The sequence below is a fragment of the Mustela erminea genome, chromosome 8 (assembly GCF_009829155.1).
Source record: "Mustela erminea isolate mMusErm1 chromosome 8, mMusErm1.Pri, whole genome shotgun sequence".
In the NCBI taxonomy this organism is placed as follows: Eukaryota; Metazoa; Chordata; class Mammalia; order Carnivora; family Mustelidae; genus Mustela; species Mustela erminea.
Genome location: NC_045621.1, coordinates 65,562,807 through 65,585,931, shown reverse-complemented (window position 1 = coordinate 65,585,931; position 23,125 = coordinate 65,562,807). Strand labels below are relative to the sequence as shown.

The 23,125-nt window shown below is 38.1% G+C and overlaps 2 protein-coding genes across 12 annotated transcripts in view; one reads left to right on the top strand and one right to left on the bottom strand.

Moving 5' to 3' along the window:
* Positions 1-781: 781 nt before the first annotated feature.
* Positions 782-21,128, bottom strand: PHOSPHO2 (phosphatase, orphan 2). Of its 11 annotated transcripts, none has more exons than XR_004288765.1 (4): positions 20,763-21,022; positions 20,183-20,216; positions 2,075-2,172; positions 782-1,924 (listed from the first exon to the last, which is right to left on the bottom strand). XR_004288765.1 is itself a non-coding variant. In XM_032355884.1 (4 exons), exon 4 carries the CDS (start codon positions 16,096-16,098, stop codon positions 15,373-15,375), a length of 726 nt encoding a protein of 241 aa, XP_032211775.1. In that variant the 5' UTR covers positions 16,099-16,124; positions 18,295-18,469; positions 20,183-20,216; positions 20,763-21,020; the 3' UTR covers positions 15,363-15,372. The 11 variants fall into 11 exon arrangements, 8 of the variants coding, with proteins under 8 accessions (XP_032211781.1, XP_032211782.1, XP_032211775.1 ...); XR_004288767.1 differs by lacking the exons at positions 20,183-20,216; positions 20,763-21,022 and adding exons at positions 7,809-7,871; positions 10,843-10,884; XM_032355884.1 differs by lacking the exons at positions 782-1,924; positions 2,075-2,172 and adding exons at positions 15,363-16,124; positions 18,295-18,469 and having other exon boundaries at positions 20,763-21,020.
* CCDC173 (coiled-coil domain containing 173) overlaps positions 21,061-23,125 on the top strand; it is a 37,543-nt gene continuing 35,478 nt past the window's right edge. Inside the window, exon 1 of the mRNA XM_032355883.1 lies at positions 21,061-21,240. Within this exon, the coding sequence (XP_032211774.1) occupies positions 21,192-21,240 (49 nt within the window). The 5' untranslated portion in view covers positions 21,061-21,191. The remainder of the gene's footprint in view (positions 21,241-23,125) is intronic.

The following is a 23,125-nucleotide window of genomic DNA, read 5'->3' as shown; positions in this document are numbered from 1 at the left end:
ATAGTGCCATTGGCACAGGTATTTTTTTGTTTTTTGTTTTCAGATTGCTGTATAGATCAATTAACACTTTTGTTTCTGGGGCACCTGGATGGCTCAGTCAGTTAAGCAGCTGCCTTCAGCTCAGGTCATGGTCTCAGGGTCCTAGCATTGGGTGCCCTGCTCAGTGGGGAGTCTGCTTCTCCCTCCACCTGCCCCCCCCACTGTTTGTGCCCTCTCTTTTTCTCTCAAATAAATAAATAAAATCTTAAAAAAAAAAAAAAAAAAACCTTTTGCTTCCATTGCCTGATGTTGTTTCCTGGTTGTGAATATTACTTAAAAGTGTATATGTTACACATCAATTATATCTAAACTTTTTAAAAGGCAAAAAAAAAAAAAGTGCCTATGAATATATATTAGACTGCCTCAACTTGCCAAGGGAAGAGCAGGGCCTGTAGGGGGCTGCCAGAGCAGTTCCTCTTTACCACATGCTTTGTCAAAGAGATCACTGCAAATGCTAATAGATTTGATGCACTCGGAAACATATAATTAGCATTCATAAGTTAAATAAAGTAATGACACTGTTCAAGAAAACAAATGTGCCATCTGTGAATTCAAGTCTTGAGGAAATAAAGAGCCACCGTGGAGATGAGCTATAAATGACTCTTGGCTGATATTGAGCTTGGCATGGAGTTAGATGCCTTTTGACATCACCCTTCGCTTTTCAAAAGACTCTTAGTTTCTAAAAATAACTATTTTATTTACTGTTTTAACTGTATTAGTACATCTTTCCACTAAGTATTGCTATGTCATCAACTGTTTGATTGTGATGTCATTAGCAATGTGTGTAAATGACGGATATATATAGGAACTTTTGTATATTTCATTTACATACTGGATTAAATAAGTTGCTGCTAAGTATAAAATAGTAAGGATATTTATAAGGCCACCACATACAGCTGTGTAAGTTGTGCACTGCCCAATTCCAGCTCGTTCCCCTCAAATAGAGTACAATATGAACACTGTCCTTAGGAGTTGTATAGTTCACAACTAGCACAGACATATTATAGCCACTTTGGAGCTGATAACATCTGGCAAAGCTTGTTTGGTACGCTTTTTAGAAAATAAGAATGTTAACAGTCTAATGACTGGGTAACAAATACTTTTGTAAGTAAGAAGTTTTAAAATTCCTTGTTTTTAGCAAAAGTAAAAGAGCATTTTTGACAAATAACTTGGAAAGAATCCACAAAATGAGTGGTACTGCTATAGTAAAATTACTCTCATTCCCATCAATTTGTCTATGTGAACACATTTTTTCATGGATTTTATCGACAGAAATGAAAAACAGGAATATCATTGACCTAAACTCTGTCTCATTCCAACAGTAAGCAATACTTAGCCAAAAACGTATGGCTTAAGTGAAAAGAAAATCACCCAATTCATCAGACTGAAATAAAATTTTTACTTTTAATTTAGACATATTTATGTTGTTTGATCAATTATAGTAATTGTAATGTTAATTAGCCCAGAATTCTTTTTACTACTTAAGAATCAAAGACATCAAATAGTTTAAATTTTAATTTATGTACATTTTTGTAACAGACAAATTTAAGGAGGTGATTAACAAAACGTATAAACGTATACAGACAATCCTTTCTTTGAATGGTTCCAACATGCACGAATTTCAGTTACTGTGGTTTAGTTAACACCAATCCCCTAAACTGGGTTCGAATTTCAATTACTATGGTATATTAACTGTAATTGTACAAAATACAAATTTCACCCCTAGCTCTTCAATCCATGAGTCACCACATAAATAAAGATGAACGTCATGGTCAGTGACTAAACATGTTTCTTCTCTCAAAATCATTGGTGATTGGTCACTGCATGTCTGATTCAGTTCACATGTGGATAGCAAAGTTTGTAGTTGTCTTATCTCCTTGTCTGCCTGTGAAAAATGTATGTAATATTTTACAAAAATAGATCATTGAAAGAGGACATTGGCCAACAAAAATGAAAGCACAGCAAAGAATTGAGGGATCATGCCACAAGTGAAATTTGAATCGAATATAATGAAATTCTAGAAGAAACAACTGACCGTGGGAATGTTGACAGTGCCACCACTCGAGAAAGTCGGGTCATGCAGTCAGTGGAAATTGCTGCAGGCCAACTTAGTGACTTCAGTGAGGAAACAGGCTGTTGACAAAAAAGAATGAAGATGTCCCAGAAGAAGTGATGTTAGCAAAAAACTTCATATTAAAAGAACTCGTGGAGATTCTTCACAACATTGAAAATGCAAAGGATAAAATGTTGGAAGCGGATCCAAACTTAGAAAAAAGTATGACAATTCACTAGGGCATAGATTCTGGTCTCTCTGTATTGTTAAGCAGTATGACAAAATGAAGGCAAGAACTGTTCAAACTACTCAGTAAAAATTTTTTACAAAGAAATACTTTCATCCTCAGTGTTTCTAACTGCAGTGTACTAAGTAAATACTGATCTTGCTATGTTTTTCCTTTTTCTTATTTTTTTTGTAACTAATTTGTAACTAATAGTAAGACAGTTTTTAATGTTCCTGCAAAAAAGTGTAAAGATCACAAGACAATTAAAATGTTTCCCACTAATTATTAACATTACTTTTTGCACAGTGATCTTGTATGGTCATTTTTATGCTCCTGCACTACTGTGTAAAATGAGGACTGCCTGTATTTTCAGTAAGACAACATTTTCCGGGAGAAGTGGAACAGAAAAATAGGCTCAAGAAGAAAAAAGAAGGAGCTTAAAATTTTTCCACTGTTGAATAAAAGGCACAGCATAGGAAATGTAGTTGATGGTATTGTAATAGGTTGCCAGGTGACAGATGGTAGCTACATTTGTGGTGAGCATAGCATAATGTATAAGATTGTATAAACAATCAACAATCACTATGCTGTATGCCGAAACAAATGTAACATTGTATACCAATATACAATTACTATGCATATTTTTTTCAATAAAAAAGGAAAAAAATTCACACTGTTAAAGAACAATTTATTTAGGGTTTTTTAAAAACAATTTATTTATTTATTAAGATTTTTATTAATTTATTTGACAGACAGAGATTACAAGTAAGGCAGAGAGGCAGGTAGAGAGAGAGGGTGGAGAAGCTGAGCAGAGAGCCCAATGCAGGGCTCGATCCCAGGACCCTGAGATCATAACCTGAGCTGAAGGCAGAGGCTTAACCCACTGAGCCACCCAGGCACCCCCATTTAGGTCTTTTTTTTTTTATGATATTAAGTAATTTCTATACACAACATGGGACTCAAATCCACAACCCCAAGATAAAGACTTGCATACTCCACTGACCAAGACAGCCAGGTACCCCCTGTTTATGTATTTTTAAATGAATGATGGCAGGTTTCAAGTTACTATAGACAGGTTTTATTAAATAGACTTAAAAGTTATTTAAACTCCTATTTAAAAAGTCATCCCTGGATTGCCACAGTTGCTCAGTCAGTGGAGGGCATAACTTGATCTCGGGGTTGTGGATTTGAGCCCCATGTTCAGTGTAGAGATTACTTAAAAATAAAATTTTTAGTGGCGCCTGGGTGGCTCAGTGGGTTAAAGCCTCTGCCTTTGGCTCAGGCCATGATCCCAGGATGCTGGGATCAAGTTCCCCTGCTGAGCAAAGAGCCCGTTTCCCCCTCTCTCTCTGCCTGCCTCTCTGCCTACCTGTGATCTCTGTCTGTCAAATAAATAAATACAATCTTTTTAAAAAAAATCTTTAAAACAAAGTCCTACTTTATAATATAATATATTAGAAATCACAACCTGGGGCGTGGGGGGGGGTGCGCCTGGGTGGCTCAGTCAGTTGAGTGTCCAAATCTTGATTTTGGTTCAGGTCATGATCTTGGGGTCATGGGATGGAGCCCCGGGTCAGTCTCCATGCTCAGTGTGGAGTCTGCTTGAGATTCTCTCCCTTTGCCCTTCCCCTTACTCATTCTCTCTCTCTCTCTGTAGCTTTCCAAAAATAAATCAATAAAATCTTTAAGAAAAAAGAAATCACAGTCTTAGCAAATGTTGAAACCTATGTTGAAAAGTCTTCAATATCAGTCTGAAGACGTGGAAGTGAGTATGTAATTTTTCAGTTGTTTGGGAGCACTTGTTCAAAAAACTTAAGAAAGCCTCAAAACAGGAACTAGTCTGCTTTGCGGGGGAGGGTCACTTAAAAGATAGCAGTTTATTGAAAATATGTTTTTGGTGCCACCGTTAAAGCTAAATTCCAGATAAAATTAATGGAAGACAGAGTATAATAAACTAGAAACTTTTTCAATTACAAGCGACAGAAACCGAATTCTTATGAACAGAAAAAAAAAAAAAAAGTAAGAGTATTGGCTCAAATAAACCAAGACAAACAGATACTTTAAAATAAATCAGCGATTAGAGCTCTTTAATGACTCTGTGTCTCATTAAGGAAAAGACAAATTACTTATAATGGCTTCCTGGACCCCCACACCAGCTGTGCTTTCTGCTCTCACTAGGAATAGCACTGCTTCTGTCCTCATTAACGGCTCTTCCTTTTCCTACAACTGCTTTTTGCAGCTACTGCTTTGTGACCCACTCAGGGCTCCCTGTCAGGTTTTTACTCAAGGATCAACTTCTCAGTGAGGCCTTCTCCTACGAACCCATTTAAAATTGTCTCCCTGCCCTGCCAGCTATTTCCTATCCCTCTTACTGGCTTTATTTTAACCCATAGTTCTTATTACCATCTAGAAAATCATATATATTTGCTTATTTATCAGATTATTGTATCATTTCTCCCACTAGAATGTAAGCTCCATGAAAGCACTGATTTTTGTCTGTTCATAGTTGCTATCGCTAATTCAATTCTATATTTTTAGAACAATGTCTGCATTTAACAGGTGCTTAATAAATATTTGTTATATAAATGGAAACATGAATGTATTAACAGGAAGACTTCTGGAATTTTGTTAAAAAACATGTTCAAGGTCCATAGTTCTCTAGGAAATGACGTAAGTGACTTAATCCACAGTAGGATGGATTAGCATATGGTCTAAAAGGTTTGACTTTTTAAAATTTTCAAATTTTGGGACACCTGGGTGGCTCAGTTGGTTAAGCAGCTGCCTTCGGCTCAGGTCATGATCCCAGCGTCCTGGGATCGAGTCCCACGTCGGGCTCCTTGCTCAGCAGGGAGCCTGCTTCTCCCTCTGCCTCTGCCTGCTACTCCGTCTGCCTGTGCTTACTCTCTCCCCACCTCTCTCTCTGATAAATAAATAAAATCTTAAAAAAAAAAATTTTTTTAAATTTTCAAATTTAAACCATCTGGTTTATCCCTTCATTTTTTAAAAAAGATTTTACTCATTTATTTGACAGAAAGAGAGAGAGACAGTGAGAGGGGGAGCACAAGCAAGGGGAGTGGGAGAGTTCGGAGAAGTAGGCTTCCTACTGAGCAGGCAGCCTAATAGGGCTCCATCCCAGGACCCTGGGTCATAACCTGAGCCGAAGATAGACGCTTAATGACTGACCCACCCAGGTGCCCCATCCCTTCGTTTTAATTCTCTTATGGGGTCTTTGTCACTTCTCACTTACAGTAAGACTTTCCTGTGTTATCTCTTCCCTTTCCTCCCAAGTTGTACATAACCTTTCAATGTCCCCAAACACCACTTCCTGCACATCACTTCCATTAGCTTACTCCCGAGAGCTTTGCAGAAAAAATTCAAACTCCACTGGTTAGCTTTCAAACCTGTCCATAAATTGGCCAAATCCCACTTACAAAACTGATTCCATTACACCCCAGTTTAAACCCTTGACTTCATAACCTCATCACAGCCTCATGAGTATGCTGTGCTCACTCCATCTTGGTTCAGATTATTCCCTTCATCTGGGAAGCTCTATCCTTTCCATCTCTCCAAATCCTTTCCATTTTTTTTTTTAAAGATTTATTTATTTATTTATTTGACAGAGAGAAATCACAAGTAGGCAGAGAGGCACGCAGAGAGAGAGAGAGAGGAGGAAGCAGGCTCCCCGCTGAGCAGAGAGCCCGATGCGGGACTCGATCCCAGGACCCTGAGATCATGACCTGAGCCGAAGGCAGCGGCTTAACCCACTGAGCCACCCAGGCGCCCCTCCTTTCCATTTTTTAAAAAGTAATCTCCATGCCCAGCATGGGGTTTGAACACATGACCCCGAGATCCAGAGCCGTATGTTCTACTGATGCAGCCAGCCAAGTGACCCTACTTTCCATTTTTTAAGGTGTGCATCACAGTTGACCGCTTTCATAAAGCTTCTCTTATATCACAGTTAATCAATTGGGCACCTGGGTGGCTCAGTGGGTTAAGCTGCAGCCCTCAGCTCAGGTTGTGATCTCAGGGTCCCGGGATCGAGTCCCGCATCGGGCTCTCTGCTCAGTGAGGAGCCTGCTTCCTCCTTTCTCTCTCTGCCTGCCTCTCTGCCTACTTGTGATCTCTCTCTGTCAAATAAATAAATAAAATCTTTAAAAAAAACTCAAATGATGGAGAGCAAAACACTGCACTATATGGTCAATCAGTCCTTCCTTGGCCTAAGTACTTTTAGCTTATGCTAATTACTAAGATGCCTCATGAAGCATACTTTGTTTTTTGTTTTTTTAAAGATTTTATTTATTTATTTGAGAGACAGAGATCAAAGTAGGCAGAGAGGCAGACAGAGAGAGAGGAGGAAGCAGGCTCCCTGCTGAGCAGAGAGCCCGACGCAGGGCTCAATCCCAGGACCCTGAGATCATGATCTGAGCCAAAGGCAGAGGCTTTAACCCACTGAGCCACCCAGGCACCCCATGAAGCATACTTTGGTATTGTGAATTACGAAAGTAAGTGTACCACCCCTTCAAATTATAACTTCTTAGAAGGGTGTCTTTCCTTGGAAGAGATAGTTCTATACTTCCAGAGGTTTTTGTTTTGTTTGCACACAGTGGGTGGCAAAAACATATTTGTTGAATGATTTTTAGCCTCCAAAATTGCACAAAAGGATTTTCTAGATTTAAGTGTGAGAAGGGCTAAGTTGTTAATAGATCCATGAAAGAATGTTATTTCATACTGAACTGACGATGATAAAATACCTTTTGGACCAACTTGTGAAAAGAGTTGTGATTTTTGTATGTAACTTAATCCAGGAAATGACTAAGTGGCAGGAAAAATGTGAATGAGGAGCACCTAAGTGGCTCAGTCAGTTAAGCATCAGACTCTTGATTTTGGCTCAGGTGATGATCTCAGTATCATGAGATAGACCCCCGCAATGGGCTCTGTGCTCATTCGGGAGTCTGGGCTCTCTCTCTCTCTGTCTCTCCCCTGCCCCACTGCCTAAGCTCATGCTCTCTCTCCAAAACAAATAAATCTTTTAAAAAAATGTGAATGAGGAAGATTTCCATTTTGCAATGACTATAAAAATCTTAGGAGGTAAACAATATTTGGTTTAATTATAAATAAATATGTACTAGTTGTTTAGATACACAAATGACATTTTATTATTTAAATACATGACAAACTAATTTTTTTTTACTCAGTCATGTTTTCCATAAACAATGGGACTTTCTAAGAATTTCTGTGTTAAGAAACATCTATGTTAATATTTTATTTCTATTTGAACAATCATACAGACATTAGTTTGTATGACATAAACAAGGATAGATATAGTTTTTGGCCTAGACTATTCCATGAGCCCTTATAGAGAACATCAAAAAAATCTGTGTACAACAGAACTCTCACATTGTCCACCTAAGAAAGAAATCAAATAGAGTACACAATATGGTAATGTATTAGTCAAGGAATTTAATCAATTACAGTTTATACATTTCTTACAGTTAGTCTCATCTGAAGATGTGTTGTTCGGTTATTACATCAGTAGAGGACTCCTCTCATCTTCTGTAAAAGAGCATATCTGATTATAGGGGTGGGGAAGTGGCTATAAATTCTAGTCCCACTCACACTATTAACAGAGCTACTCTACCCCATTTGGTCCCTGCCTGCAGTTGTCTTACTGACATATCAGTTATCCCTTGAAGGAGCTTATGAGACTGTAAAAAAAAAAAAAAAAAAGTCTTTTCTAACTCTCTTTCAGGGCTAGTATAAACCAGGAGCTAAAAAAGTGAAATGCTATAAAAGCAAATCAATACGTGGGCATATCAGGGGCGCCTGGGTGGCTTAGTCGGTTAAGCATCTGAAATTGGTTTCTGCTCAGGTCACTATCTCGGGGTCCTGGGATGGAGCCCCACCCACATCAGGCTCTGCCCACCAGGGAGTCTGCTTCTCTCTCTCCCTTGGCCCCTCCCCCCATTCATGCTCTCTGTGTATCTCTGTCTCAAATAAAGTTTCTAAAAAAAAAAAAGGCAAAAGAAAAAAAAGATGGCTAGATAGAAGGATGTATAGATACATGAAAAAACAAGCAGAGTTAAGTGTTAATGGTAAAATTTAAATAATAGGTACACATGTGTTCATTGTAAAATTAAAAGATTAATAAAGGAATATTACAAAAAGCTGTGTGTCCCTGAATTTCGCAAGTTACATGAGGTGAAGTCCTTGAGAGACTTCTTTTTAAAGTATATTCAACATTCTTTAACTCCCTCTTCAAGAGTGGAGTCTAGTTCCCGTCCATTTGAGTGTGGGCTTAATTTAGTGTTCTGTTTCAATAAATAGAATATGGCAGAACTTATGGTGTTTGGCACCTGAGACGAGGTCACAAAAGGCATTGTGGTTTCCTCTCTGCCCTATCTCTTAGATCACTCACTTGGCAGGAAACCAAGTCTTTTGGGACACTCAAGCAGTTCTTTGGAAAGGCCCAAGTGGTTGGAAATTGAAGTCTCTTGCCAAAAACTAGCAATGAATTGAGACTTCCTGATAAGCCGTGAGGAATTGCAGCCTTCTGCCAGAAGCCATGTGAGGAAGCCACCTTGCAAGCAAAGCCTCCAGCCTTAATGGAACTTTCATGGCTATAAGCCTAGCTGACATTTTTTTTTTTTTAAGATTTTATTTATTTTTTCCAAAAGAGAGGGACAGCGAGAAAGGGAACACAAGCAGGGGCAGTGGGAGAGGGAGAAGCAGGCTTCCTGCTGAGCAGAGAGCCCGATGTGATCTTGATCCCAGGACTGTGGGATCATGACCCAAGTGGAAGGAAGATGATTAACGACTGAGCCACACGGGCACCCCCCTAGCTGACATCTTGACCCGTTAAAGATCCTGAACAACCCAGTAAAGTGCTCCTGAATTCCTCATCTACAGAAACTGTGAGATACCGCTTAGCTTTAAGCTGTTAAATTCCGAGGTAATTTGCTATGCAGCAATAGATAAATAGACCCAACATACGACCAAAGTTTACTCAAGAAAAATTATACAACATGAACTGTCCTATATCTATTGAGGAAATTGAATTAGTAGCTAAAATTCTGCCAACAAAGAAAACTCTAGGGACGCCTGGGTGGCTCAGTTGGTTGGACGACTGCCTTCGGCTCCGGTCATGATCCCGGAGTCCCGGGATCGAGTCCCGCATCGGGCTCCCAGCTCCACGGGGAGTCTGCTTCTCTCTCTGCCCTTCTCCTCGCTCTTGCTCTCTCTCCCTGTCTCTCTCTCAAATAAATAAATAAATAAAATCTTAAAAAAAAATAAATTTAGAAAACTCTAGGCCTGGATGGCTTCACTGTTGAATTGTATCAACATTTAAGAAAGAAAGAATGCCAGTTATTAAATTAATTGTTTTTCTTTTCAATGTCGTTTTTTCCTCTGACTGCTTTTTCCATCTTTGGTTATCAGTGGTTTTTTTTTTTTTTTTGGTTATCAGTGGTTTAACAGTGATGTGATTCTATGTGTTTTTTTCTTTTTTATTTATCCTGTTTGGGGTTTATAAAGACTCTTGAATTTATTTTGCTGTTGTACATCAATGTTGTAAAGTTCTCTGTTATTATCTTTTAAAACACTGCATGTTTAATTTTTTTCCTCCTCTCCTATGTTTCCATTCCATGTTAGACCTTACATAACTTCCATGTTTCTTTTCTTCTGTATTTTCACTATTTTGTCTCTCTCCACATCATTCTGGTTGTTTCCTTCTAACTTGTGCTCATTCTCTAACTCTTCAGCTGGGCCTGTTCTGCCGTCAAATCCATCCACCAAGATTCTAATTTCGGTCATGGTAATTTTCAGTTCTAGTATTTCCATATTGTTTATGTAATTTTCAGTTTTTTTGCCAAAATTCTCATAAGTTTCATTTGTGTCTGAAAATGCTAATATCTGTTTAAATGGAGCTTCTGCTTCTTCTGGTATTCATTCATGTCTTTTGGTGTGGCTACTTTTTATCGTATGCTCCAAAAGGTATTTGCAAAACTATTTATAGAATTTATTTTGAGGCCTACTGCATTAATTCTTCTACTGCTGCTTAACAGTATTACCACAAATTTAGCATCATAAAACAACAAACATTTCTTATCTCATAGGTTCCGCGGATCATGAGTCCAAACACACCTCCACTGAATCTTCTGTTTCAGGGTCTCACAAATCCAAATCAAGGTGTCAGGCTGAGCTATGATCTCAGCGGAGGTCCCACTAGGAAGGGATCCACTTCCAAGCTCACATAGTTGTAGCATGCAGTTCCCTAAGGGCTACTGCACCAGGGACCTACTCTTTGCTGTTGGCTAGAGGCCACCCTCAATTGCTTGCCCTGTGGCCCTCTAAAGTCCTGTTCACAACAGAGCAGCTTGCTTCTTTGAAATCAAGAGACAGAAAATAATAATAATAATAACAATAACAATAACAATAATAGGGGTGCTTGCGTGGCTCAGTTGGTTAAGCCTTGGACTCTTGGTTTTGGCTCAGGTCAGGATCTCAGGGTTGTGAGATTGAGCCTCACCTTGGGCTGCATGCTCAGCAGGGAGTCTGTCTGGGATTCTCTGTGCTCCTCCCTCCTGCTCACATGCACGTACTCTCCCTAATAAATAAATCTGAAAGAATAAAATAAAATAAAGGGAGAGAATTCATTAACAAGATAATTATAATCTGATATAATGTAATCATGTCACATTATCACATACATCCCATCATCTTTGTGGTATTCCATTGATTAGAAGCAAATCGTAAGTCTCACACACACACACACATACACACACACACAATACCAGGATAGAAGGATCATGGGGGGCCACCTTAAAGTCTGTCCACCACATTTGGATATTAATTTCCTCTTGAGGGAATTAGATTTGCTTCTGCCAAGCACCTGGGAGGTCTAAATATCCTAGGTAATCTCATTTCCTTACTCAGTTACCTAAAAGTAAATGTGTTTCAACATAATCTAGTTTATAAATTTACAGCAAAACAAAGATTCAAATGAAGAATTACATTTTTAGCCTAGAAAAAACAGATGGTACAAATTTTTCCCATTAAATTATGTTGAAAATCTACTTTTGGAGCTTCTCATAATGATAAGAAAATTCTATTGTTACATAATGGAAATTTATGCCTAAAACACGAGAATCTAGAAGTTAGCATAGAATTATAAAACTTTCAAGGTAGTTGGTGTTTTGCTAATACCCTCATGTGAAACAGTCTCTTAAATGTTGAATATTCCGGGACGCCTGGGTGGCTCAGTTGGTTAGGCAGCTGCCTTCGGCTCAGGTCATGATCCCAGCGTCCTGGGATCGGGTCCCACATCCGGCTCCTTGCTCAGCGGGGAGCCTGCTTCTCCCTCTGCCTCTGCCTGCCATTCTGTCTGCCTGTGCTCGCTCTCTCCCCCTCTCTCTCTGATAAATAAATAAAATCTTAAAAAAAAATTTTTTTTTAATGTTGAATATTCCTACTATTATATATTGTATCGCTCAAATATGCATTGCTAATCTTGAGAAAGAAGAACAAAGCTGAAGTATCACAATCCCAGATTTCAGTATATATTACAAAGCTGTAATAATCAAAACAGTATGGTACTGGTACAAAAATAGACACACACATCAGTGGAACAGAATAGAGTCCAGAAATAAACCTAAATTATGTGCCCAATTTATCTACAATAAAAGAGGCAAAAATATACAATGAGGAAAAGACAGTCTCTTTCATAAATGGTGCAGGAAGGGGTGCCTGGGAGTCTCAGTCAGTTAAGTGTCCGATTCTTGATTTTGGCTCAAGTCATGATCCAGGATTGTAAGATCTAGCCCCGCATTCGGCTCCGCACCAGGTATGAAGGCTGCTTGGCATTCTCTCTATCCCTCTGCCCCTCCCTACTCTCTCTTTCTCTTAGGAAACAAAATAAAACAAAACAAATATATATTTTTAAAAAAGAAAGAAATGCCTCATATTTAAAAGTAATAATAATAATAATAATGGTGCTGGGAATACTTGACAACTACATGCAAAAGAATAAAACCAGACTCTTTCTTACACCATACACAGGCATAAATTCAAAGTGACTAAAGATCTAAATGTGAGACTTGAAACCATAAAACTCCTAGAAGAAAATATAGGCAGTAATCTCTTTGACATTGGCCTCAGCAACATTTTTCCAGATATATTTCCTTTAGGCAAAGGAAACAAAAACAAAAATAAACTACTAGTTCTACACCAAAATAAAAAGCTTTTGCACAGCAAAAGGAACTATCAATAGAACAAAAAAGCAAACTACTGAATGGGAGAAGATATTTGTAAATGATATATCCAATAAGGGGTTAATATCCAACAAGTATAAAGAACTTACACAACTCAACACCAAAGAAATGATCCAATTTTAAAAATGGGCAAAACATATGAGCAGAGAGCCATTTCTCCAAAGAAGACATATAGATGGCTAAGAGACACATGAAAAGCTGAACATCACTCATCATCAGGGAAATGCAAATCAAAACTACAGTGAGATAATACCTTACACCTATCAGAGTGGCTAGTAACACAAAGACAAGAAATGGTAAGTGTTGACAAGGATGTGGGAAAAAAGGAAACTTCAGGCACTGCCAGTGGGAATGTAAGTTGATGCAGCCACCATGGAAAACAGTATGGAGGGTTTGTTTGGTTTTTTTTTTAAGATTTTTATTTATTTATTTGACAGACAGAAATCACAAGTAGACAGAGAGGAAGGCAGAGAGAGAGAGGAGGAAGCAGGCTCTCCGTGGAGCAGAAAGCCCGATGTGGGGCTTGATCCCAGGACCCTGGGATCATGACCTGAGCCAAAGGCAGAGGCTTTAACTGAGCCACGCAGGTGCCCTGGAGGTTTATTTATTTATCTTTTTTTAATGGGGCACCTCAGTCATTAAGCAACTGCCTTTGGCTCAGGTCATAATCCCAGGGTCCTAGGATCGAGGCCCACATCAGGCTCCCTGCTGGGTGGGAAGCCTGCTTCTCCCGCTCCTGCTCCCCCTGCTTGTATTCCCTCTCTCTCTGTGTCTCTCTCTGTCAAATAAATAAATAATATCTTTTTTAAAAAAATCTTTAAAAAAGTGTAAATACTATATGATCCAGTAATTCCACTAGGGGTATTTACTGAAAGAAAACAAAAACACGAATTCAAAAAGATATATGCAACCCTGGGGCACCTGGGTGGGTTAAAGTCTCAGTGGGTTAAAGTCTCTGCCTTCAGCTCAGGTCATGATCCCAGGGTCCTGGGATCGAGCCCCACATCTGACTCTCTGCTCAGAGGGGCACCTGCTTCTCCCTTCCTCTCTCTGTCTGCCTCTCAGCTTATTTGTGATCTCTGTCAAATAAATAAAATCTTTAAAAAGATATATGCAACCCTATGTTTATGCAGCATTATGTATAATAGCCCAGACATGGAAGAAATCTGTGTCTATCATAGTAAAGATGTGATGTGTACACACACACACACACAGAGGAATATTACTCAGCCACAAAAAGGATGGGAGTTTGCCATTTGCAACAACATGGATGGGTCTAGAGGACATTATGCTAAGTGAAATAAGTCAGGGAAAGAGATATACCATACGATTTCACTTATATGTGTAGTTTGAAAAATAAAACAAGCAGAAACAGACCCATAGAGAATAAACCCACGGTTGCCAGATATGTGCAGAGTGGAGGGAAGGGAAAAGTGAGGAAGAAGAGTAGGAGATATAGGCTCCCCATCATGGAATGAGTGAGTCACAGGATGAGAGATACAGTATAGGGCATATAGTCACCGGTATTGTTACAGCCTTCCACAGTGACAGATGAGGGAGTCACACCTGAGGTGAACATAGCATGATGCATAAACATGTAAAATATAAACTTGTCCAAACACCATGCTGTACACCTGTACAAACAACACGCTGTAACACGGTATCAACTAAACTTAAAGAATAAAAAGAAAGAAAAACCACAATAAAAAATGGGGCATGTGTGTGGCTCTGTCGGTTAAGAATTTGATTCTTGATCTCAGCTCAGGTCTCAATATCAGGGTTGGGAGTTAAAGCCCCATGTTGGGCTCCATGAAGTGTCCTTAAAAAAATAAAAGACTTCGTTCCTAAATAGAAATAACATACTGATGAAACTAGCATACTGGAATTATAGCCTGTGGTGCTGATATAAATTTAAAACATTTGAAGAACATTAATTTATTTCACTTAAAAAAAAAGAAAATCTGAAATTTGTATAAACTTGTGCAATTGATATTGCATCTGTATCTTAAAAGCTGATTTGGGGGACACCTGGCTGGCTCAGTTGGTTGAGCAGCTGACTCTTGGTTTTGGCTCAGGGCATGATCTCAAGGTCCTGGGATCACCCGTGTCAGGCTCCACACTCAACAGTATCTGTTTGTGGATTTTCTCTCTGACCCTTCCCCTGTTCATGCTCTCTCTCTCAAATAAATAAAATATTGACTTGGGAGTAGGACATTATATACATTTGGGAACCTTGTATTGTTACTTGAATAAAGTAACACGCTTATTCTTAAGATCTGTAACTACGAGACATGCTTTTGAAGTAAGCATCTAAGAAAGTAAAATATATGACCACTCTATCCGGGAATAAATTTTAAAATATTATCTACCTATCAACCACCTTTGGCAGACACTAATTGCACCTACCTTAATCCTGTACTCCTTTCTTCCCCCAATTTTTCCCAGGCATATGGTCATCTGGAATAAAAGCTGTATTTTCATCCTTCCTCGCAGTCAGGTTGGGGGACCGTGACTAAGTCTTGACCAAGAAAATTAAGTGAGGCTGCTCTCTGCTTTGCTGGTTAGTGTTGATGTGAGGGAAAGACTTTGAACAGCAATCTTGGAATGTGAGAGAGAAGCCAAATGCTGAGGTTGCTAGAGCACCATAGCAGCCTTGTGATACTTACCTCTGAAACCCTGTTAAGTGAGGGGAAAAAAAACTTTCTTTTTTTAAAGCCACTCGTATTTGGGGTTTTAGTTTTATGCTGCTGTAGTAACCTTAACCAATACACATTGCAGCTGTTGGCATATTACTCCTTTATTAGAAACTGTAAATGAGAAATTATTTCGACACCTGAAGACCAAACTATAACAGATGATTCCATAGGTTCAAGATTTTGAGACATTCTAGAAAGAGTTTTCTGTAAAGTATATCCTTTCCGTGGCATGGCAACATCATTCTTCTTTAAAAAAGTTACTGGACAGACATCGTTTCCACCATCACCTATATAAACAATTCGTGTATAATTCACTCCCTGTTGTAACTGTTTATCTACAAATTCTACCAAAACTACATTTTTGCAAAGATTTTTGGGGCACCTGTTGCAAGAATGGGCATGGTAACTTTCCACAGTGAGATGACCATTGCTATCGAAAGCTGCTGGATTTGTAAACACTTTATCAAACACATCATGAAAACTGGTAGCTTCTAAAACCCAATCTATGAAGACTGAATTTGAATCTGAAATAATGATACAGTCAAATTTATCCTTGTTCTTTCTTATAAAGTTCAAAAGCTCCACCATCCCTAGAGTGAAAGGCATTGATGTCACTGCTCTTTTCATTTCATCTTCTCTTACACCTTCATCTCCCAAATACTTAAAGACTCTGCCCATAAATTCTGTCCAAAATCCTTTTTCATAAGAATCTTGTAGTTCAATAGGAAGCTTTTTCTCTGGAGCACACTGTACAATCCAGGTGTCACTATTATCATCTATGATTGTATTGTCAAAGTCAAAAACGAGCAAAATTTTCATGGTTCCAAAAGCAAATGTGGGTTACCCTGAAAAACAAGAAATAGTGTTTCCTAAACATACTGTTTTACATGTCTAGCTATTACACTTATTTAACAAACATTACTGAGTGTTAATCTGCTAAAACAAAGGGTTAATATAAAAAAAGTCAAATGATTAAGCACTTAAGGCTACCACTTAAGCATTTTTTTCTTAAGAAGCAAAGTTCATATTTGAGTACTTCAAGTAAATGGAAACAAAATATCTAAAAGGATATTCACAGTATTATTGTGTTCTGGAGGGTATGATTCTTTGACACTCAGAATTAAACTACAGAGTAAGCCAATGAGAGGAGTAATGAAATAATTCTTTTACAGCTTAATTTAGAAAAATTATAAAAAAGACAGAGAAAAGTAGGCTAATCACTCTTATTGTCTTTAAATTATCAATCATAAATTTATTAGTTTAAAATATTTACAATAATCCAAATATTAAATAATAACTCACATATCATATAAATCCTCTGTATACTATCCTAAATTCTGACCAAATTTTAACACCATGACATCTTGCAAAATTTGAACAACTTTCCTAAAAAAGGCATTTAGCTTAAAATCATTAATGCCAGTGTTATAACTAAATGGTTGCTTGATGTTGTACTTGAAATCCTAAACAAATTAAAGCTGGGAGTCAATTCCATTCTTCTAAACTAGAAGTAACTTTTGTTAACAATTTTCACATTTATTTGTATTTTCCTTAGACAGTTTAGCTCTGGAGTACCAAATAATCTGGGAATGTGTGAAAAATCTCATTGCTTATGATATGACGATTACTTAATTCTTAGTTTTCATTAAATGATAATGAAGGTCATTAATTATAAATCTTGAGAAAAGGAAAAACTAAACTGGCCAACAGACAGTATGGATAAAAATTATGTAAAAAAAGACACTTATAAAGAATACCCATGAGAAGCTACAATTACTGCATATAAACAACAAAAAAATCTTTTTTTAAAGAGTAACTAATACTTTTAAAAATATCACAATACACTAGGCTAAGAACTTTACAATCTCATTACCTACTTAACTTCATAACTCTATTAAGTAGAAATTATTATCCTCATCTTAAAGATATATAAACTGAAGATTAAATATTTGTTAAGTTGATTAAATTTTAGTTAAGTTGAAGAGCTAAAATTTGGACTCAGGTCCACTTCACTCCAAAATTCATGCTTAAAGTACAGTACTCTAGTGGCTAAGAAATAGAATATTTAAAGATTATTAATTAGTTTATTTTTTTAAGTTTATTTATTTTTTTGTAATCTCTACATCCAACATGGGGCTGAAACTTACAACCCCAAGATCAAGAGTCACATGGTCCTCCAAATGATGGAACCAGGTGCCCCACTTATTAATCAGTTTAAAAATAAATATTAGGTGGTCATTTTGACAAAAAGATGTTTAATACATGAAAACATTCATTAGTCCCGAAGTACACACTAATCATAATACCACATCTGTGACTTACTTATAACCATTCTGAAGTTTTAACAAGAAATCCTAAAAAGAAAAGTGAAGAACCTCACCAATAAGAAAAAGAAGAGATCAATTAAAAATGGAAAACATGGCATTTAACCATATATAGTCGGTAAAACTGAGAATAGAGTTTACAGCTCATATAAGAGTAAGTATTCTATGTCTCTCAATTTAGAATATCTGGAGAATAACTAACGCAGAAGGGTATCTCTTGTTGTGTGAATTTAGACAGTATGTAATACTCTGATACTCTGGATCCTTGTATCTCTAAATATCTAATCCAGGTGTCTATGGCTGATTCCTAGAGATTTAAGTGCAGAATTCACTGTCATAGAATAAGGCATACACATTAGCACTACATTCTAGGCACACTTTAAATTAAACACACTTTTCAAGCATTCTGAACTTTATACATAATTTTAAAAAATTTTTCAAATGTAATTCATTGGTTGAAAACTGTCTCAAGCCTAGATTTAATGAGCCACAAGTTATCCAAATTCCTGAACTATTAACCTCAAAGTAAGATATATCATAAGCCTGAAGTTAACATAGTTCTGCAATGGACTATAAATTTCTATCTAAAAGTATACTTTTCTTAATTTTAATTTAAATTTAATTTTAGATCATTTTCTGTTAGGTTTTTTTTGTCACCACTCAACATAGACCTTTATTAAAAAATACTTACCCAACTTAGTATTTCCAAGGCAATTATTTTTACTTCAGAATAGGGTTTAAGTTAAACAGTCATAACAATCTTCAGTTTTAAACACCAGCCAGTTTCTAATCAACATTACTCCTACTCTATACGCAGAGAACAAAGTCTTCTGGTTTGGAACAAAGAAACGGAGACGTCTTAACTCCTAAAATTAATAAAAGTACTTAAGGCATTTTTTTAAATTTATGTTTTCTAATTATGTTGTTTTCTCTCACATCAGAGAGGCACATGTTGGCAATAGGAGAAACAAAATCTTGATTAAACAAAGGTCTTAATTATAAAACAGGGAATGTTATATGAATCTACATTTTTATCCATGGGATAAAATTACAAGCATTAGGCTGATGATGCTGAGATTTCCAGATTCCATTTTCTTCTTTTTCTTGTTAAATAATACACAAGTACTACATTCTGTTGTCCATAAACTTTCAAAGATTAGTGCTATATTTTTTTTAAAAAGTCTTCAAAACTCAAGAATGTGCACAAAAATTAGTGGTAAGAATGTGAATCTATTTTAATCCAATTTGTTAAAATTCCAAAAGCAGTAATTAACTATTCTCTCCAAAAGAATGAGCAGTATACATTTGGTATCTATGCAATGTTTCCTGCATTAACAATAGCCTAAGTGTTTTTTACAATACTGAAAATTTGAAACTACATAGACATCCAAGGACTGGGGACTGGTTAAATAAGATAATGTATATGATAACCAGATAATGAATATTTATGTAGCCAATAAAAGCTAAGATGTTTAGTACAAATTAAGTCACTAAATAGTGTGTACAGCATAATCGCATTTTGGTTTTAAAAAGATGTCTGTGTTTCCAGTGACAAGATCATGAGTGCTTCAATTGCAGTGCATTCTTTTTCTACACTGATTTTGTAATAATTTTTCCCCAGAATAAACTCTGTTTCAGATCGAAATGCAAATACTGGGGCGCCTGGGTGGCTCAGTGGGTTAAAGCCTCCGCCTTCGGCTCAGGTCATGATCCCAGGGTCATCGGATCGAGCCCCGCATCGGGCTCTCTGCTCAGCAGGGAGCCTGCTTCCTCCTTTCTCTCTGCCTGCCTCTCAGCCTACTTGTAATTTCTGCCTGTCAAATAAATAAATTTTAAAAAATCTTAAAAAAAAAAAGGAAAGAAATGCAAATACTACCTTAATTTCACAACAAAATAAAGCACAGAGATGGAGTCAGAGAGATAACTAACTCTAGATAGACTTAGCTGTAAACATCCATGGGTTCGGTGAACCAGGTGTTGGAAGTTGAATGATACTGGACTATCATGTTAAATTGGCAAATTGTTGACACTGAATTTTATGATTAAATACTTTCTGTAACCTATTTAGTTAAAATTCCAGAGAATTTTTGTTAGGAGGTAATTCTTCATGGGTCTCTACTGGCTCTACATGCCTTACAAGCAAGACATTCACTGCTCTATGCTCTCGCCTATTGTCTCAAAAATGTATGTATAGTGAACAGTCTTGAAAGGCATGTTTATTGTTCAGTATAATAAATATGGTCCCCTAAGCTCAGGGTTCCTGTCCTGTAAGGCAACACACTCCACTTGCAGGTGACTTCTGGGCCTCTTTGCATCACCCTGTGGGACGTGGAGCAAAACTGCTCATAGTCCGTCTACTGCTAATGTTGTATGTAGGTAATCCATCTCTGCCTAGGAGTCTTTTACAGTACTGTGGCAGGCTAAGTCGTTAGCCTGCAAGTGGGATAAAAATCTCTGACCCTTCCCAGCTTTTGACATTTTTACAACCATGCTTTCAAAAAACCAACAAAACCAACGATACTATATATGCAAAAGCTAATTTCTGTCAACAAGTATTTTATTAATCCTTTCATACTTACCAGCATTATTACGGTGGAACATCTGATAGAAAACCTAAAGAAAAACAGTACAACTACGTGTTAGAACTTTAGTGATTAAAAATCTTACCTTCTTTCATTTTGAGTGACTCTAGCTTGATGCCTAATGTGTAGGTGTCCTAGCCGACTAGCTTATAATGAAATCATTTGTACTTCGATGTGTCAGAAAAGGATCTTCTGAAACCTAGCCTGCATCCACTCTCAACAGTTTTTTGCGTCCTTCGAGGTCTGACTAGTCCCACAGATACATTCAATTTTACTATACTGTATTTATCGAGCAAATTAAAATGTCTTAAAGGTCCTAACAGGAATGTTCTGGGACGATATCCAAGTTTTAAAGTTTTAACACTTCTCTTTTTTGAAAAAAAAAAAAAAAAATATATATATATATATATATATATATAGGCTTCATCTAACCTGGTTCCTGGCTTAGAAACCGAAGTATTTAAAAACAGATTTTCCGTCCATGACTCTACGGAAGGGAGACCTCTGCCCTCCACCTTCCACCCGCGGAGGTCTGCGGACCGCGCACACCGAGCCCAGGCCTCGTTCTCCCACACACCTGCAGGGTCCGCACTGAACGTAGGCGCAGGCACCTTGCTGGGGGTCATCCCCTGGGAGAAGCGCGCTGGACGAGGATGGGAGCGCCGGGCCGGGTCCCCAGAGGTCCTCACTGACCCAGACCAGGTGCCAGCAGCAGCCTTTCCTCCGCGCCGCTCCCGCGGACTCTGCCCTCCGACCTCGTTCCTATGCCTGTCAGTGAGGGTAACCCAACAGGCACGCTGGGCCACGACTTCCCGCGCACGCGCAGTCCCTGTTTCCCAGCCCAATGGCCCGTGGCAGCACGCTCGCCGGTCCGCCGTCACTTCCGGCGGCGTTGCTAAGCAGCTGTGTAGTTTGGCAAACATTCGGCGGGCTGGAGTGCTACTCGCCCAGCATCGGAGTCATCTTTCCAAGTCACAAAGAGCCAAAGGCACCTACCTCGTTAGAGATGCTGGTGAGGTTTGGAAGGCGCTGTGGACGGGCGAAGGAAGATACAGGTGAGGGAAACTGGCCTATCTAGGCACAGGGATTGTTTCTGGCCTCCAGGCATAGAGTAAGGGTGGCAAATGAAAGTTTGGTTACTTTTTGAAAAGGGCTCAACCAACTCGAAAGCATGCCCACAGGGCATCATTGGGCTCTGTGTAAACGGACGGTTTTGCCTTCAGATGAATAGGTGGGTGGGAAAAGTTTACAGAAATAGAAGCGGAGAAAAGATAAGTCATAGACTCCCAGTTGACCGTCTGGCCTAATCCTCAAACAGTGCAGTAGCAGCTCCAAGAGTCCGGTGTTTGCTGAATTCCCTTAAGCTTTTGTTATTCACTGAGTGAATTGGAATATCTTTTGGAAATATCAGTGACCTCATTAGAGTCTTGGCTGTGCTGTGAACCTACTGAGTGCTCTTAGCAAAGTGTCTAATGGCAATGTCTCAATTTCCTCATCTCTAGAGTGAAGAAGTGTAAAAAATAATTCTACTTAGATAGTGTAATCTAGATGACCTGTTATAAAAATCTGATTTTTGAATAGAAGTAGCCTAGGGGGGCATCTAAAGAACTCTTTAGCAATTCCAATGATTTTATTTTCTTAAGTCTGTAAAATTCCCAATTAATGTTGTCATCGTGACCACTTGAACCTTGGGAATCTGGACTTTCTTCATGTCATTGCCTGAACTTCTGTAGCAATAGCGCCTCTTTATGCCAGATGTAGAGTGAGGGCCAGCCATTAACTCACCAGTGGACATTAATGGGTATTTCTGCAGTGAAGGACCATGAAGTAGCAGCAGAAGGTCCTGACTGGTTGGAGAGAGAAAGTACCCATATGACATGTATTGAAAAAACACAATTAGTCTCACATACTCACTGTCTCATATACAGAGTACTACAGTAAAAGTACTTTGATTTATCTGATAGATGTTAAATAATGTTTTGTGTCATTCAATCCAAAAGTTACCATCCGAGGGGTACCTGACTGGCTCAGTCGGTAGAGCTTGTGACTCTTGATCTCCAGGTCGTGCGTGTGAACGGCATGTTGGGTGTGGAGATTACAAATAAGTAAACAAAATAAAGGTACTATCTGAGCCTTACTACTAAATCATAATCTCCATTGAAGTAGTGAAGTAGGAGAGGGGCTCAGATATGTAGACAGCTATCTGCAAAACGATTATCTAAAGATTTAGTGGGGTGACATCAGCCAGTAAAATGATTATCTAAATATTTAGTGGGGTGACATCAGCCAGAAATCCATTTTGGAGATAACAATCTCCAAAAGTCCTCCTCTTTATTAAATGAAAAAGAACACTGACCAAAAAAAAAAAAAAAAAACAACCTGTCAGAACCAACATTCTTTTGAGAACTCAGGAAATTAACCAAAGGCTTGCAATAACTGGGGAGTGTTTATCAGGAAAAATAGCCAAATCTTGGTAACAACAGTATGTTTTTTTGCCATTTTAACTTGCTCTAATCCCATATTTTTTTCCTAGCCCCGTGGAGGTCTAGAAAACCATTGCTACCACAGTGAAATCCAGTGGCTTAGTAATATGGAGGGGGTGGAACCGGATTGGATCCTCTCCAAATCTCCCCCCTTTTTAAGAACTGTTATTTGATCTGTCTCACTGGAAAATCCCACTCACAAGGCTTGACTTTATTTGACCTGACTCAGAGCTCACTGGGTATACTTGTTAAAATGATCAGTAGCATTTTTTTTTTTTTTTAACATCACAGCAGTCTGATGTAGTGGTAACTGTTGGTACGAACAACAAACTAACCAAAAAACTTAAGAGGAATACCTGGGAAATGAGATGTCCATAGGGGGCTGAAGATTCTACTTATTCCTGGGAATTCATAAGGACAAATGCATGCATCGTGCTGTGCACATGCCCAAGAAATA

Bases quoted from the DNA above. Each gene is read 5' to 3' on its own strand.
- PHOSPHO2 (XM_032355884.1), bottom strand. From the start codon at position 16,098: ATGAAAATTTTGCTCGTTTTTGACTTTGACAATACAATCATAGATGAT.